At 39.8% G+C, this 14797-nt stretch overlaps 1 protein-coding gene across 4 annotated transcripts in view; it reads right to left on the reverse strand.

Moving 5' to 3' along the window:
* The window catches only part of IGF2BP3 (insulin like growth factor 2 mRNA binding protein 3), an 86065-nt gene extending 71849 nt beyond the window's left edge, over positions 1–14216 (reverse strand). For 2 of the 4 annotated variants that reach the window (XM_032237150.1, XM_032237148.1), the window contains exons 1-3: positions 14122–14216; positions 10220–10419; positions 8469–8529 (exon numbers count right to left, since the gene is read on the reverse strand). In XM_032237150.1, the coding sequence (XP_032093041.1) occupies positions 8469–8529; positions 10220–10394 (236 nt within the window). In that variant the 5' untranslated portion in view covers positions 10395–10419; positions 14122–14216. Of the gene's footprint in view, positions 1–8468; positions 8530–10219; positions 10573–14121 lie in introns of those variants that run through there. The other 2 variants (XM_032237149.1, XM_032237151.1) reach the window with 1 other exon arrangement.
* Between the last annotated feature and the right edge of the window lie 581 nt (positions 14217–14797).

Here is a 14797-nt window from a genome sequence, read left to right on the forward strand (position 1 = left end):
TAATATAAAAATTATAAAATCTTTTGTCCATATATTCAGAATCCTTCAAATGATAAGGGAAATTCCAACGTGCAAAGAGAAACTGATTCTAGAAAATGTGCACTTTCCAAAATTATTTCACATTTATTCCCAAAACTATTCCTTTTCCTAGGAATATGAGAAAGTTGAAACCAGTGAATCCTTTTAGAACGCCCTTACATCAATAGATTTGTGTATCTTTAATTCCCAATACAAACCACTATGCCAGTTCAGAAGCCAAAACTGGGAAGAGGGAGGAAAAGTTCATACATTTACCCTTCATTCAGAAAAACTGGACAGCTGTTACTTCAATTTCTTTGCCAAACAAATGAGCAGCTGATGAGAGTTGGGCAATGGAGAAGAATAGGTGGGTAAAATGGCCGCCTTATTTTAGGGTTTCCCTCATAATATTTTTGTTCTTTCCTTCAATATTTTATCGGCGGTCCATAGTTGAAAATAGCAATTTCAAACTATTTATATGCAGTATCATTGCCACAACAGAAGAAACAATAATTTTACCAATCCTATTATATAGCCTCAATCCTATTATACTAGCCTCAAAATCTGTTTCCCAATGAAGCCATCAATAATAAACAGTTTTGCTATTGATATTTTTGTCAACATTGTCATTTTTCCTATGGCAATCCCATGGTGCTATGTTGAATAACTGAGTGTTGTTACATAAATTGGTTTGAATATATTTAAAAATATTTTAATAGATAACTAAAAACTAGCCATTCTATTAATCTCACTAGTGAAATTTAGTATTATGTGAAGACTGTTATGTCTGTACAAACTAGACTAGAAGACACACAAATGCACATCCAGGGTCTTCCACAAAATCCTTTTACAACATTAATAAACACATACAACTAAAGCTGATCGACTTCTTTCTCCACATTTCTGATCATGGTTACAAGGCAGAATCAAATAATTATACTAGTAACACCTCCTCCTGGATTATCTCTGTAATCTACTAATATTAAAGAAGGCAGTGCACTATAACGAGTTCTTAAGTTTAATTTATAAGATGGAGTTCATATTTAAAAGTCCACTTCATATTAGTAAAAACATCCTATTCTAAGGAGTATTTGCATTAAATGCAGATTTTATTTTAGATTCGCTTTTTTCAAAATGTTAGAACAAGAAAATTAAGGGAATTATGTGTACTATTTTTTTAAATTGCTCAGAAATGGCATTCTACAGGATAAACAATTGTTACTATAAAGAACAGCAAGCTTACAGTGTATGGTACAACTGACTTAAATAGAAAATCATTCTCTTTTACAGGAAATAACTAATTTAGAGGTCAAAAGAGCAGCGACTGTACTAATGGTAGAACTAATTCAGCTATATTTGTCTTTGTTTCATTATAGGAAGTATGGAATGAATGTTAACTTCCTTTTCCTTCTAAGTATCTTTAAACCAATCAAGCCAATCTTTAAACTTTGTATCAGCATACCCAGATACTGATTAATTTTCAAGTATATTGCATATCTTATAATCTATATCAAAAGCTTTCTACTGTATTTCTATGAAAACATGATAAAGGTATTTTCAATTGCTTGTAGTTTATAAAACCCATTTATTCATATTATAAAGTAAAAGATAAAGATGCTCTTGACACTAGTAACTGCATTTTGGCATTTTTCTTGGCTGTGTTATCAAAGTAATTCTAATTCCAGTCCAGTTAACCATCCTGGAATTCTCTGACAATCTCCCTCTATGTACTAATCAGAAGTGCGTGTGTGTCAGTGTGTCTGTGTATATATGTGTGTGTGTATACATACATACATACACACACACACACACACACACACAGACACCGTTTCCCTGAAAATACCACCTGTCCTGAAACCAAAGCCTTGCCACATTTTTCACATGGATGAAAATATAAGCCCACCCCCGAAAATAAACCCTTGGACAACCCCCCCTCCAGCCAGGCAGAGCACTGCTCACCAACATAGCGGCATCCTGAAGGCGCCAAGCCGCAGGAACCGGGGGGAGAAAAGCGCTAACATTGCTTGCCACCTTCAAGATACCACTAGGTTGGGGAGTGGCATTCTGCCTGGCGGGGGGGGGGGGTGGGGGGAGTTGCCAGGTGGCTGATCCCTTGCAAACTGGCTCCTGAAGAGCCGGGCACAGCCTCAGGAGCAAAGCAGCCATGAGATGACCAAGCTCATGAGCAATCGCCCGGCAAACCCCCTATCCAGCCGAGCAGAGTACCATTCACTGACCTAGGGGGTATCTCTAAGGTGCCAAGCCACGACGCTCTGCCCGCTCCCCAACTCCCATGGCTTGGCACATTAGAGATACCCCCTAGGTCAGTGCATGGAGCTCTGCCCGGCTGGAGAAGGGGGTTGTGCGAGCGCCAGTTCCTACCCCAACAGCCATGCCTCCTAGCTTCAACATGTCCAGGCCCAGCTCTCCCTGCAGCAGCCACCGCAGTGCTCCGAGCATAACATCTTCGCTCAGCAGCGGCTTCAGGGAGACCTGGGCCTGGACATGTTGAGGCTAGGAGGCATGCCTGCTGGCTGCTTTGCCCCTGAGGCTGTGCCCGCTCTTCAGGAGCCAGTTCGCAAGGGAGCAGCCGCCCAGCAACCCCAAAACAATAAACCCTCCCCTATAATAAGCCCAAGGCCATATTTTGTAAGTAAAAAGAAAATAAGACCCAGTCGTATTTTCGGGGAAACCGAAAATGTGTGTGTGTTTGCTGGTCTTGTTGCATTTGGGTCTTTTCCCATGTAAGATTCAGACCCGGTTACAGCACTGAAACCGCTTTGGTCGCATTGACCGATGATCTCTGGAGAGCCAGAGATGGAGGACATTCCTCCATCCTGGTCCTCCTTGACCTCTCAGCGGCTTTCGATACCATCGACCATGGTATCCTTCTGCGACGACTGCGGGAGGTGGGAGTGGGAGGCACCGTCTTGCGGTGGTTCTCCTCCTACCTCTCGGACAGGTCGCAGTCGGTGTTAGTGGGGGGGCAGAGATCGTCCCCTAGGCCCCTAACTTATGGGGTGCCTCAGGGCTCGGTCTTATCCCCCCTACTATTCAACATCTACATGAAACCGCTGGGAGAGATCATCCGCAGGCACGGGATTAGATACCATCAATATGCGGACGATACTCAATTGTATTTGTCCGCCCCGTGCCAACTCAATGAAGCGGCAGACGTGATGAACCGAGGCCTTGAAGCAGTTATGGACTGGATGAGGGTTAACAAGCTTGTGCTCAACCCAGAAAAGACCGAGTGGCTGTTGTGCTTCCCTCCCAAAGATTCGATCAATATTCCATCACTCAGGCTGGGGGGTCAAATTTTATACCCCTCAGAGAGGGTTCGCAACTTGGGAGTCCTCCTGGATTCACAGCTATCGTTTGACCACCACTTGACGGCTGTGACCAGGGGGGCTTTCGCCCAGGTTCGCCTGGTGCGCCAGTTGCGACCCTACCTGAATCGGGAGGCTCTCACAACAGTCACCCGGGCCCTTGTGACCTCTAGGCTGGAATACTGCAATGTGCTCTACATGGGGCTGCCCTTGAAGAGCATCCGGCGACTTCAGCTAGTACAGAACGCGGCCGCGCGAGTGATTGTGGGTGCACCTCAGTTCACCCACATAACACCTATCCTCCGCGAGCTGCGCTGGCTACCTGTCGATCTCCGGATGCGCTTCAAGGTGCTACTAGTCACCCATAAAGCCCTACATGGTAGTGGATCTGGATACTTGAGAGACCGCCTTCTGCCAATTACCTCCCTGCGACCAATAAGATCACATAGATTAGGCCTCCTCCGTATTCCATTGGCCAGCCAGTGTCGGCTGGCAACTACAAGGAGGAGGGCCTTCTCAGTAGTAGCCCCGACCCTTTGGAACGAGCTCCCCGTGGAGATTCGTACCCTCTCCACCGTCCAGGCCTTCCGCACAGCCCTTAAGAACTGGCTAGCCCGTCAGGCCTGGGGACAAGGATAGCTGCCCCTCCCGAATGATGAATGTATGTTGCTGACTATTTTATTGTACGTTTCTTTGTCAATGTTTGTTTTCCCTTCCCCTGATTTTGTGTGAGCCGCCCTGAGTCCCCTCAGGGAAAAGGGCGGCATACAAATATTAATAAAATCAAAATCAAATCAAAATCAAAGATTGAGATTGTCTTGGCAACATTTCGGTGAGGTTTGGGGCTTAAAGCATGGTCGGAGCTGCAGTCTTTATTTAAGTGGAATGATTGGTTGTGTGATTGTATCATGAATGGTAGATTGGTGCTGATTGATGCTGGCTGTGTGTCCATTGTTGTTTCATGTTGTAATGGCCTGGGTGGTGGGTGGGGCTCATTTGTTGACTAGGGCTGGTTTCCAGGTGTCTGGTAGGCGGGAGGTATCATCATGTTTATTCATGTTGTGGGGGTGTTTCTCTATTTTGATAGCTTCCATGATTATTCTCTTGAAGTGTTCAGTTTTGGAGATTTGGTTCCTTCAAAATTTCATGTCCTGTAGCTTTAAGGTGCTGGAACCAGCATAAATATATATATATATATATATATATATATATATATGCTGGTTCCAGCATATATATATATAATGTGTATAATCCATATATATGGATTATACACATTATAGACATTTTGTAGACTTTTTAATACAATGGTTTGGATATAGGACTATAGAACATAAAGGCTAATATGAAAGACAATATGGGGAGACTACTCAAAACCTTTAATTCCTTTCATAGAACTAGATTTCCTAAGAACATTTTAAAGTATCAATCAATTTTCAGTATTTTTCTCACCCATATTTTTTTTAATTATTAGGTAAATTGTTTAATTATTCAGTAAACCTGAACATACTATATTTTGTGCAGAACTCTGATCTGAATAATATATGTATGCTAATCTGTGGTCTAGGTATATTTTTCAAGTAGTTTGTGAAAATACTAAAGTTGCTTTATTTTTTAATCACCAAATTCATGTATGTCATATAAATGTTACCAAATAGAATGGCAGAGGAAGACAGGTGATTTTTTTGCCTCATAATTGTCCTTGTCCTTGTCCATAAAACACTTGACATAATTACTATGGAAAAAAAATTAAATTAGAAGGTCAACGAGCAGTCTCGTCTCTTCAGCCATCTCACTTTTCCAACTCTCTAAACCACAGTTTCTTGTTTTATGAGCACTACTCGACATTGGGAATTTGGGTGGCAGAGAGAAGTTTATAAAATGTTGAGACAAAGAAAAGGATGGCTTAACCTTGGTATCTGAACTATAAGAATTAGAAGGTTGTATGTTTGTTTTAATGTGCAGGAACAATTCATAATATACCACCAGGCACTGCTATACTTGAGCTCGGAGACAAAAAAATTGCTGAGCATATTTGTTTCACTTCTAATCATCTGTTACAAAGTAAAGGTGCATGATTAGGAAAGTAACACACACACAGATTCCCCCCAAAAAACACACTCAGAGACACATGCTGTAAAGTAGATTAGTATCTTTCCTCAAAAAAATAGTACTTTCAAGAAGATTCTAATTTTAGGGATAAATGTCATACCTATGGAATTTGAGAGGATTAAATAATATTTATACTCACGGACTGACTCAATATAATGTAGCCTAGCCCACAAGAATCAGGTTCCACTCAGCTATACTATTCAGATGATACAATGTTATTTGAATAATCAGTCTTTGGTATGTATATTACCCAACAAAGTAACAGCTGCTGAAGCAAACTAAATACTATCTAAAAGGCATGCATACAAAGATTTCCAATATGCATGCATGAACTTGTTTTATATAGTTTTTCTCTTTTGTGAGAAGTGAAAATCATAGCTAAGAATACATTCTTTTCAAACGTGTGGCTAAATAGCAGCAATGTTACAATGTCATTTCCAAGTTCTGAATGAAGTAACTTAAAGTTCCATAATATAGTAAGATATTTTCTATTATTCACGGTCATGAATAACAAAATATTATATTCTTGTGTTCCCTTGAGATTTCCTAGTAAGTCAGAAATTGCTTTCTTAATATAACTATTATAAAAACGTTGTTCTTCTCCATCTCCTGTGTTTTCTCTTTAATCTATTTGGAATATGCCAACCACTATTACTCTCACCCCACAAAATTTACCATTTGCCTGTCTGAGGATTTCAATGAGCATTCAAGAACATTAAAGTTCTATGCTTTTCATAGCCGTTATAAAGGTTAATTCTGTAAATATTGATGCAACATCTTTTAATTTAGGAGCTCAAAGTGCTGGAACGCAATATGTTCTTGAAACTCTTTTTCCATAGAAAAAGATGTATTTCTTGCAATAACTGGACCTACAAATGTAATTTATATTTATAACAATACTGAAACCATTAATATGAGAATACATGAATTAATAATATACCCTTGGTCTCATCAAACTAAGTGAAAGAGAAATACCTAGAACATAAACTAGAATAATTATATGGAAATAGACATATCACTAAATTGTTCAGAATTTTTCTTACCAAAAATACTTGTTTTAATGCAATTTGTGTATGTTTCTTAATATATGTATAGTTGTCAAATGACCAAGTGAAACATTTAACCAATCAGATCAGTCCCAGATCAATTGGTACCAACTGTATATATTTTCTACCAAGAAACAAACGTGGGGGGAGTTTATAATGCATTTTTATTACTAACTTAGTAATAAACTTAGCTAACTTAAAATTTCTAAACTATCAATTAAACATATATTTTGCCTTAAAGATATTCAATTATTTATACAGATCTTTATACAAAGAACTTTTAAAAAGTATTATAAAAGAAAAGCTGAGCAAACGATGAAAAATATTTCTTCTCAGAGAATGTTAATTTTTTACTTAAAAAGGACTATATACTTTTTAATTGTGTAACAATAAATAATATTATTTACAACCAAACACATTGTTATAAATTGTTTACATTATTTCATTGGAAGTCTTCCTGGGTTCCACAAGACTTTATTTCCAAATGGGTTATAGTCTATATATTTTTTATCTGGCCTTCATATCAGATATTTTACATATGCATTCTGTATTTAAATTATGTTTTCAAAAGTATGTTAATCATTGATGGCCTTTTAAATAATTTTAGCAAAAATCTCTTCCATGCAAAGCAGTTGAAATAAAATAAATTTATTTGCAGATATTTTTTCAATCAATACCAATATCGTGGTATACTTTTTCTGCATACTCAGGTTCAAAGCAATAACCCAATGAAGAGAAAATGTATCGAAGAAATTTTTAACATTTTAGCATTTGGGACTCCAGAGGATGATAGATGACAGAAAGGCCTGGAGAAATGTTGTCCATGGGGGTCAGACATGACTTCGCAACTAATAATAACAACTGCTTGACAGTAATAAAAATGTATTATAAACTCATTACAATTTCTCATTTTATAAGTATGATGATGTTAATATTGGCTATTGTACGACTTTGCATGATACCAATTTGCAATGTGTATCTTAAGAAATGTATTTCTGGTATATATTTCAAATATGTAGTGTATACCTAGGAACTAGTTCTTAATTTTTAATGAAGTTTTAAATAAGCCTATACATAATGGATATCACTAATGAGTTTACAAATGAAATGTGAGTGCAGAAGTGTTCAGTAAGCATAACAAAATAAATACCAGTAGATTTAACACACAACAGATATGGCAATTGACACTGGTATTCTGCCAACAACCTCTTACATTTCCAACTAAAATTCTTTAAATAAGTGTTATATATTTTCTCAATAAGAGATAATCTAATATATAATCTAATATATATCTAAGTTTCAAACTTTTTGTAAAGGTCTTTTAAAAGATTTTTAAAAAAAATGTTTTTACTTAGTTAATATTTATAACTAGGTTTCAAATCTTAATAAAAATAACAACAAAAATGCAAAATTTGTGTTCTTTAAAAACTGGGAATACTTTATAACCCTGATTATTCAGGAATTGAAAATTGATGTACTTGTCCCAGGGTTAAGTTGCTCTAATAGGTAGATTCAAATGTATCAGCTCCATAAAAATTGTACTGCTAACTACTCCCTTCACCCAGTTCAGTAAAGGCTAATTATGTATAAGCATTCATTGCCATAAAAAAATTAACCACTGTCTACCTTATAATATCTTTTGATGAGAAAATACTTCAATTCAACACCGTGGCCCTTTTACAAAATAATAGTATCCTCTCAAATTTCAGACCACCAACCTTGAAAGATGGCCGACCTCATTTATCTTTTGACATTTCAACATGCTAATTCTTAATGTTAAATTATTTCTTTTAAACTAATGGCATTACACAATATTTTAATATTTAAACTTTCACAATCACAACTCTCCTGACAGCTTCCCCTTAAATATATTACTAATTTCAGATTAAAGTACTTTCTCAATCTCTTATAAATAATGCACTTTTCAATTTAGGCATTAAACTATGATGCGTATGTAATAAAATACCTTTGTCTTTTGGGAACTGAATGTTCAACTTCTAGGAGTTTACCATGCAGCTCCACTTTACCTGCAAACAGTAACACAACTCATTATAGAATGAATTAAGTGCTCTCCCACTCCTTCAGATCTTCTAACGCCCTACTGAACTGAATATGTAATGATGTAGTACACCACAAATACAACTCATTTATGTGTTTTAAAAATGTTGTAGGATAGTGGGAAAGTCACAAAGGTAACCTTAGAAGAGGCCAATTTCCAAGATAAATCTCAAACTAGCACTAAGAGACTAAAATTGATGCTTATTATTTAACCTATGCTTTCCAAAAAATGTGGAAATGTTAACTGCACAAAGACATATATACATATGTATGTCTCCCTTGACGAAAAGAACAGGCCTCTAATAACTTGTCACGAGGAAACAGGAACTGCTGGTTTCAGTGAAAAATGAGCGCTCCCCACGCGTTTTTTCCTGGAAATACACCCTCTCATGTCTTCTTTCATATGCCTACTCCCACAGTCACCGGCTGAGACAAGGTTCCCCCCTCCCCCAGCTCAGAGGTGGAGGAGAGGAAAACAGGACTCAAATGAAATCATTCAGTTTAACCAGCCTCCCCCGTTCAGCCCGCCAAGTCGTCTTTCACACAAAAACAGGATGTAGAAACTGAGAGGTCGAGATGCTCAGTGAATGCCTGAGAGCCAAAGGAAAACCGAAATGACACCCAGAAACAGCGGTGAATTGGGCTTTCAGGCCTCGAGCTCTCTCCCGAAAGAGGGCAGGACGCCGAGGAGCAGGAGCCCTTTGTTGTTGTTTTATTTTAACCAGCCAAAGTTTGGCTTTCAATGTGGGAAGTAATCAACAGCCCCATGCTCGACAACTCTCCCCTCACAAATTCAAAATAAATAGGGGGCAGCGAGGGAAAGAGAGCGTAATTTAGAAAAGTCAGCTAAAATCTCCGGCCGCGCACGCTTTGCGCTTCCAGCAAAGCCTGAGGCGCCGCACGTTGCCTCCATGGAAAGGCTCGTGTTTCATTTCCACCTGCCCCCACGGACAACTGGAAACTTACATCTCTCTGCCGCGGCATTCCGTGCGCGAGCGTTTAGACCGAGGGGAGTCCCTGCGCCACGAAATAGGTGGCTGCTAGTTGGGCCCTGACGTGTGCGTTTCTGCGCGCGCCTCCCTTTTTCTACTACTGTGGGCGACGTTTAGCGCGTCTTCTCTCCCTCTCCGACACGCCGTTTTCTCGAACACGTTTGAAATGCTATTTTTAAGTGGGAGGGGGGGGAGAGAGAAAGAGCAGCAAATTCTCCGAGTCCAGCAGTCTTCTTAATTTCTATTCACAATGCTTTTTTCCCCTCAAAAGAAACGGCTTGAACCCCAGCCATTCCCGCGTTACCTGACAAGAGTGCCCGAGGCTGCAAGGAAGGAGAAGCAACCTCCTCGAGGGAATCTAAGCAGTGCTCTCTCGGGGGGCCCGAGCAGCGCGGCTGGAGTCCTTCAGAATAAGTGCAGCCTAATATACCCGAACCCCGCACCGAAATAAACCCGTCAGGAAGAGCCTTCGGACCGAATCGAGTGGTTATAATCCGGGAGTAGGAATTTTAAATCAAAATGACGAGGGCAATACGCAGGGGGGTGGAGCACAGAGAATTCTTACCGGGGGGTTATTGGAGCAGGGGAAGGCAGCGGATGGCGCCCTTAATTGAGCGTGCGGGTAGTAGGAAGCTAAGGCTGGGATGGCTGAGGGAACTTCACCCACCTGAAAGTGCCTCGATGGCCTTCATAGCCCAATTCTCGTCGGGGCAGTCCACAAAAGCATATCCCGTCTTCACAAGAAACTGGCCGGTGAAAGGAATCTTGGACTCTTTAAAGATACTTTCCAGGTCCATAGGGCACACGTTTTCGCCCAGGTTCCCGATGTACAGCTTGTTCATCTTCTTAGCGAAAAATAGACCTTTGCTTAACGACAATTAAAGAAAACATGCACAGGCTGACTTGAATCAACAACAAAAAACACCCCCCCCCTCAAATGATTCTTGGAATCAAAATAAGAGAGGGCGGGTGCAGAGAGAAAGAGAGGCAGAGAGAAGACTTATAACTGCAGCCTGTATCCGTCCGTCTCCCACCTACCCCTCCCTCCCGCTTTAGAGTTAAAAAAAAAAACCTGTGACCAAATATTGAACATTCGCTGCGCTACCCGAGGAAATCACGATGCGTTCGGAACTGCGATGGCGGTTTTAAAAAAGGGAAAGGGAGGAGAAAGGTGGGGGGGGGGAAACTACTTTTTTTTCTCTTACCCCCAAGCCCGCTTGCAAGCAGCAGGCGGAGTATGAAAATGTTACAATACGAGAGGGCAGGCACCGCCTCTTCCAAAAAGAGAGAGGGAGGAAGGAGGGGAAAGAAAAAAAAATCACTTGAATAGTCCGGCTTTTTGAATGAGCCACGTGTTCATACTACCAATCAACTTCTCACGTGAGGAATACGAACGCCTCAATTAGATAACAGCAGATTTAAGCTCAGGGAGTCACAAAGGAGTAGAAAGCGAGCTCGATTTGGCCGTTCAGAGCAAGTTTTTTTTTTTTTTAAAGAGCGACATTTGATCGGCTAGGACTCCTGACCGCGTGCTCTTTCCCCTGTTTTCTACTTTCTCCTTCGGATTTAGTTGCTGTGTATACGAACTATTTCCTTTATGCCAAGTTTCTCTGCCTTTCGAGGCTCAGAAGCTCCCTCGCCTGGATCGGGACAACAGTATAACTACAAAGGGTGAAGAGAGACGAAATTCCTCCCTACCTTTAATCTAGGGGAAAGGCAGAAGAGCAGGAAGGCGGCGACCAAATGTGACACAAAGGCCACCCATTCGCCTTCCCCGCAATCCCTGGGGTTCCCCAAAGTGTGCCTGGGCCTGCTGAGTTATTATAGCTCCTAAAGAACCTCCGTGGGATATCAAGAGAAAAACACTGATCTCAGAGCTAGCCTTCCACACAAATTCATGGACGATGCGCTAGCACCACTTTTGCCCGGGATTTCGCGTTTGGTAGCTCTGTCTAGTGCCTTGTTCACAATTGGCTACACGCCAGAGAAAGACCAAAGGGTCTCGTAGAGGGCGGGAGGAGGAGGAACGACCGTCTCCTTGAAACAGCTCCCACCCACCTCTTTCCTTCCTGCATAATAATGTTTCTGGCAGTTTGATGAGCGTTCGTTGCATCGATTCTAGAGCTCAACATTATGAATCGGGAGGACAAAGGGGTGGAGGCCAGTTGGAGGGTGATTAAAAAGTGGGAGTGCGCAGGGGGAAGAGGACAATGTGCTCCTCTGGATGTCTCCCCCTTCCCAAGCTGTTTCCTTCCTCCATTATTTCAAATTTAGTAATGGTGATTTCTGGCTCAGAAAATGGGAGTGATTGGACCACATATCCCTGCAATTATCATAGAACGGGGGAATCCATCTACCCCCATTCTCCTCCCCTCTTTGGTTCAAGGAACCATTCATAATTTTCAACATTTGTAAGTGTACAATGGTGGGTTTGTGGTGGTGGGGGAGTAGAATGTGTGGAGCCTGGTTCCAGGGCAAACAAAATGAAGCCTGAAGATGAAGACAGAGTATGGAAATGAAAGCCAGCACTGTATTTCATAGCTAGGAATCCAGTAGGTTTTAAGAATTCCCTTTAGTTGAAAGGGTTCATTTATTCTGTGTAGCTGGAGGAAGTAGTTATAATGGGTAGATTACAACGGTTCAGCATTTAATTTAGTTTACCATGACAATACCTGCGCTATTTTTTGTGAAAATATGCAGAACATAGTATAATACATATTGTCATGTTTGCAGGTAAACAAATTGAGTTTTAGTCTGCAGAAATGCTCTACTTTTAATTGACATTTTGGCTATATGCTTTTGTCAAGATAATCAAATACTGAAAGAAATCAGTTTTGATAGCACTTGTATCAGAAACATGTTTAAGAAGCAAATGGGTATGAATCAATTGCTACCTTTTGGCACTGTCATTAATAAACAGCTTTAAGATATTAATTAAAATTCTTTTTTTCTGTTTTGGAACCATTTTTTAGGTATGAAAAAGTATTTTAACAGGTAAACTGCTAGGTCAGATCAGCTCCCAATAAAGTAATTAGGTGAACATACATCTTCTTGAATGCTACATTTTTCTGTAGTTAATATTCTAAATAAAAGAATTTTTAAAGCAAGTTAAAATAGCTTACACTGTCATACTTCCAAAGTTATAATTGTAGTAACAATTTATAAAATACATATGCAATTATGTTTTATAAACATGACACAATAATTAACAGTTTCAGGTGTTTTATGTTAATACTACTTAATATTTTCTTATTTGAAATGAAACTAAACTTAAGACATATTTCAGGTTTAATCAGATATTTATGAAATCAATTACTATGAAATATTTGAGTGAATTTTGAACTGATGAATAAACATGGTAAGACCCATGAATTAGTTTCTATAAAATAAGTACCTTAAATTTTCATTGACAATAAGTATTTTTAAATATAAAATATCAATTTTAGCATATAAAATGGCAAGAGTATAAATATTTTGATGAAATATTCAATTTCTAAGAAATGTATTGTTCTTTTAGCTCCTTCAAATGAAAAATTACAAGGTACATCTCAAATATTTGATAACTATTTGCAATTAAAATACTAGTTTATAGATTAACATTTCAAAGTGGTGTTCAGTTGCTTTTCAAAGGTTCACTGTTGAGAAAAATACATGGTCACTAAAATTACAATGAAATGACTACTTTAAAAAACAATACCAGAATTTTAAAGCTGACATAGAATGTTTAAAAATATTCTGAAATTTTGAGTTACACTAAGATTTACTGTTAGTTATAGGCACACAAAGTACTGTAACGGTTATTGCAATCGGAAAAGGCAAGTCTCTATTCGAAGAACTGAGATTTATAATGAATTCTGATCTATTTTTACAGAATTAAGCTCCTTGGATGAATATATTAATATAGCTATCATTCGTGCTATTTCTAGGAGACCGGTCAAGCTGTTTATAGGTAACTGTTGGGGCAAAGATAGAATTTTAAAAGCCCCACATTTCAGATAAGCAAGAAAAACAGGAGAAAATGGATTCCCGAAATTACAGGGATGGGGGTGGGGTGGGGAGAATTACCCTAAAGCAGAACTCTCCAAGTGTTGGAAAAAATGTCATTGGTCAGCTTTGCTATCCCTCCCCTTCCTTATTTTCCTCTCCGCCTCCAGCCTGAATTTAGCATAACTATAACTTCCCATAGCAGTTCATGGATACATTTAATCGGCTCAAAAGTATCTGCTGCTGATTCAGATGTGAACATCCGTTCTGTATTCGGTGTTGATTTCACAAAGCACAATCCTACGGGAGTCTATTTAAAAGCAAGGGGCCCCGAGTTCCCTGTACCTTACTATAAGAAAATTAGAGAAAGCCTTCAATGCAAACCATAAGTACGCAAAGCTTCGAGCTCCTCCAATTTGTTAAGGTTGAAAAAGACATGTTATTAAAAATAAGATATTATTTCCTCCCTCCCGTTTTATTGATTTACTTTCTGATTTTGAGCATTAACTGATACTGAAGTACACCACCCCCAACCCCCCCCCCCCCAGAAAAGGAAATGAAGGGGTGGGAAAGGTCTCAGCCAACCTCGTCACGTAACACGCGGTTGCAATTCACCAGCCAACGCGAGCTGCAGGGAAGTGGCCGTAGTAATCGTAGTAAGCCGCACGTTAGCTCCAGGATCTGATTCTTGCTTATGTGTAACAGGAACGTGTCCTATTGGTCGACGCGTCTACCTATCGCAGTGCTCAATCACAGTAGCGCTGGCGACAGCAGATCTCTGATTCGCTCCCGCTTCTCTCCATTCACGGGCTTTTGGGGCAGTCTTTGGTGCTCTTCTGGCTGTGGCGCGAAACTCGCTTCTCTCGCCTCGCGCGGTCCTGCTTTTGTATACTTGGGACTTCTTTTGTTTCACAGGGTAATGGTTTGCAGGGTAGTTAGTTTAGATGTTTACCCCGTTTATGCTAATAAAGGCTAAATCTATTCCTTCCTTCTTTTAAGTAAAGCGGGTAGGGGAACGAACGAATCGATGGGAGAAAGATGGAAACGTTGTTTGTAGCCTATGGGTTTCCTGCAATGTCGTTTTCGCACTTCTCGATGGCTGACGGAGAAGAGGTTTTTTCGGGAAATCAGGGTTGATTGCAATGCCACACGAACCTATGGTTGTGTCTTTCTCGGCGTTTTCTTAGAGCAGGACTTTAATACGAAGTAGAATAGAGCGTGCACCTCGCTAAAAAGGTCTAGTTGAATGTCCTCTGTACCA

This window comes from Thamnophis elegans, chromosome Z, assembly GCF_009769535.1.
Source record: "Thamnophis elegans isolate rThaEle1 chromosome Z, rThaEle1.pri, whole genome shotgun sequence".
Lineage (NCBI taxonomy): Eukaryota > Metazoa > Chordata > Lepidosauria > Squamata > Colubridae > Thamnophis > Thamnophis elegans.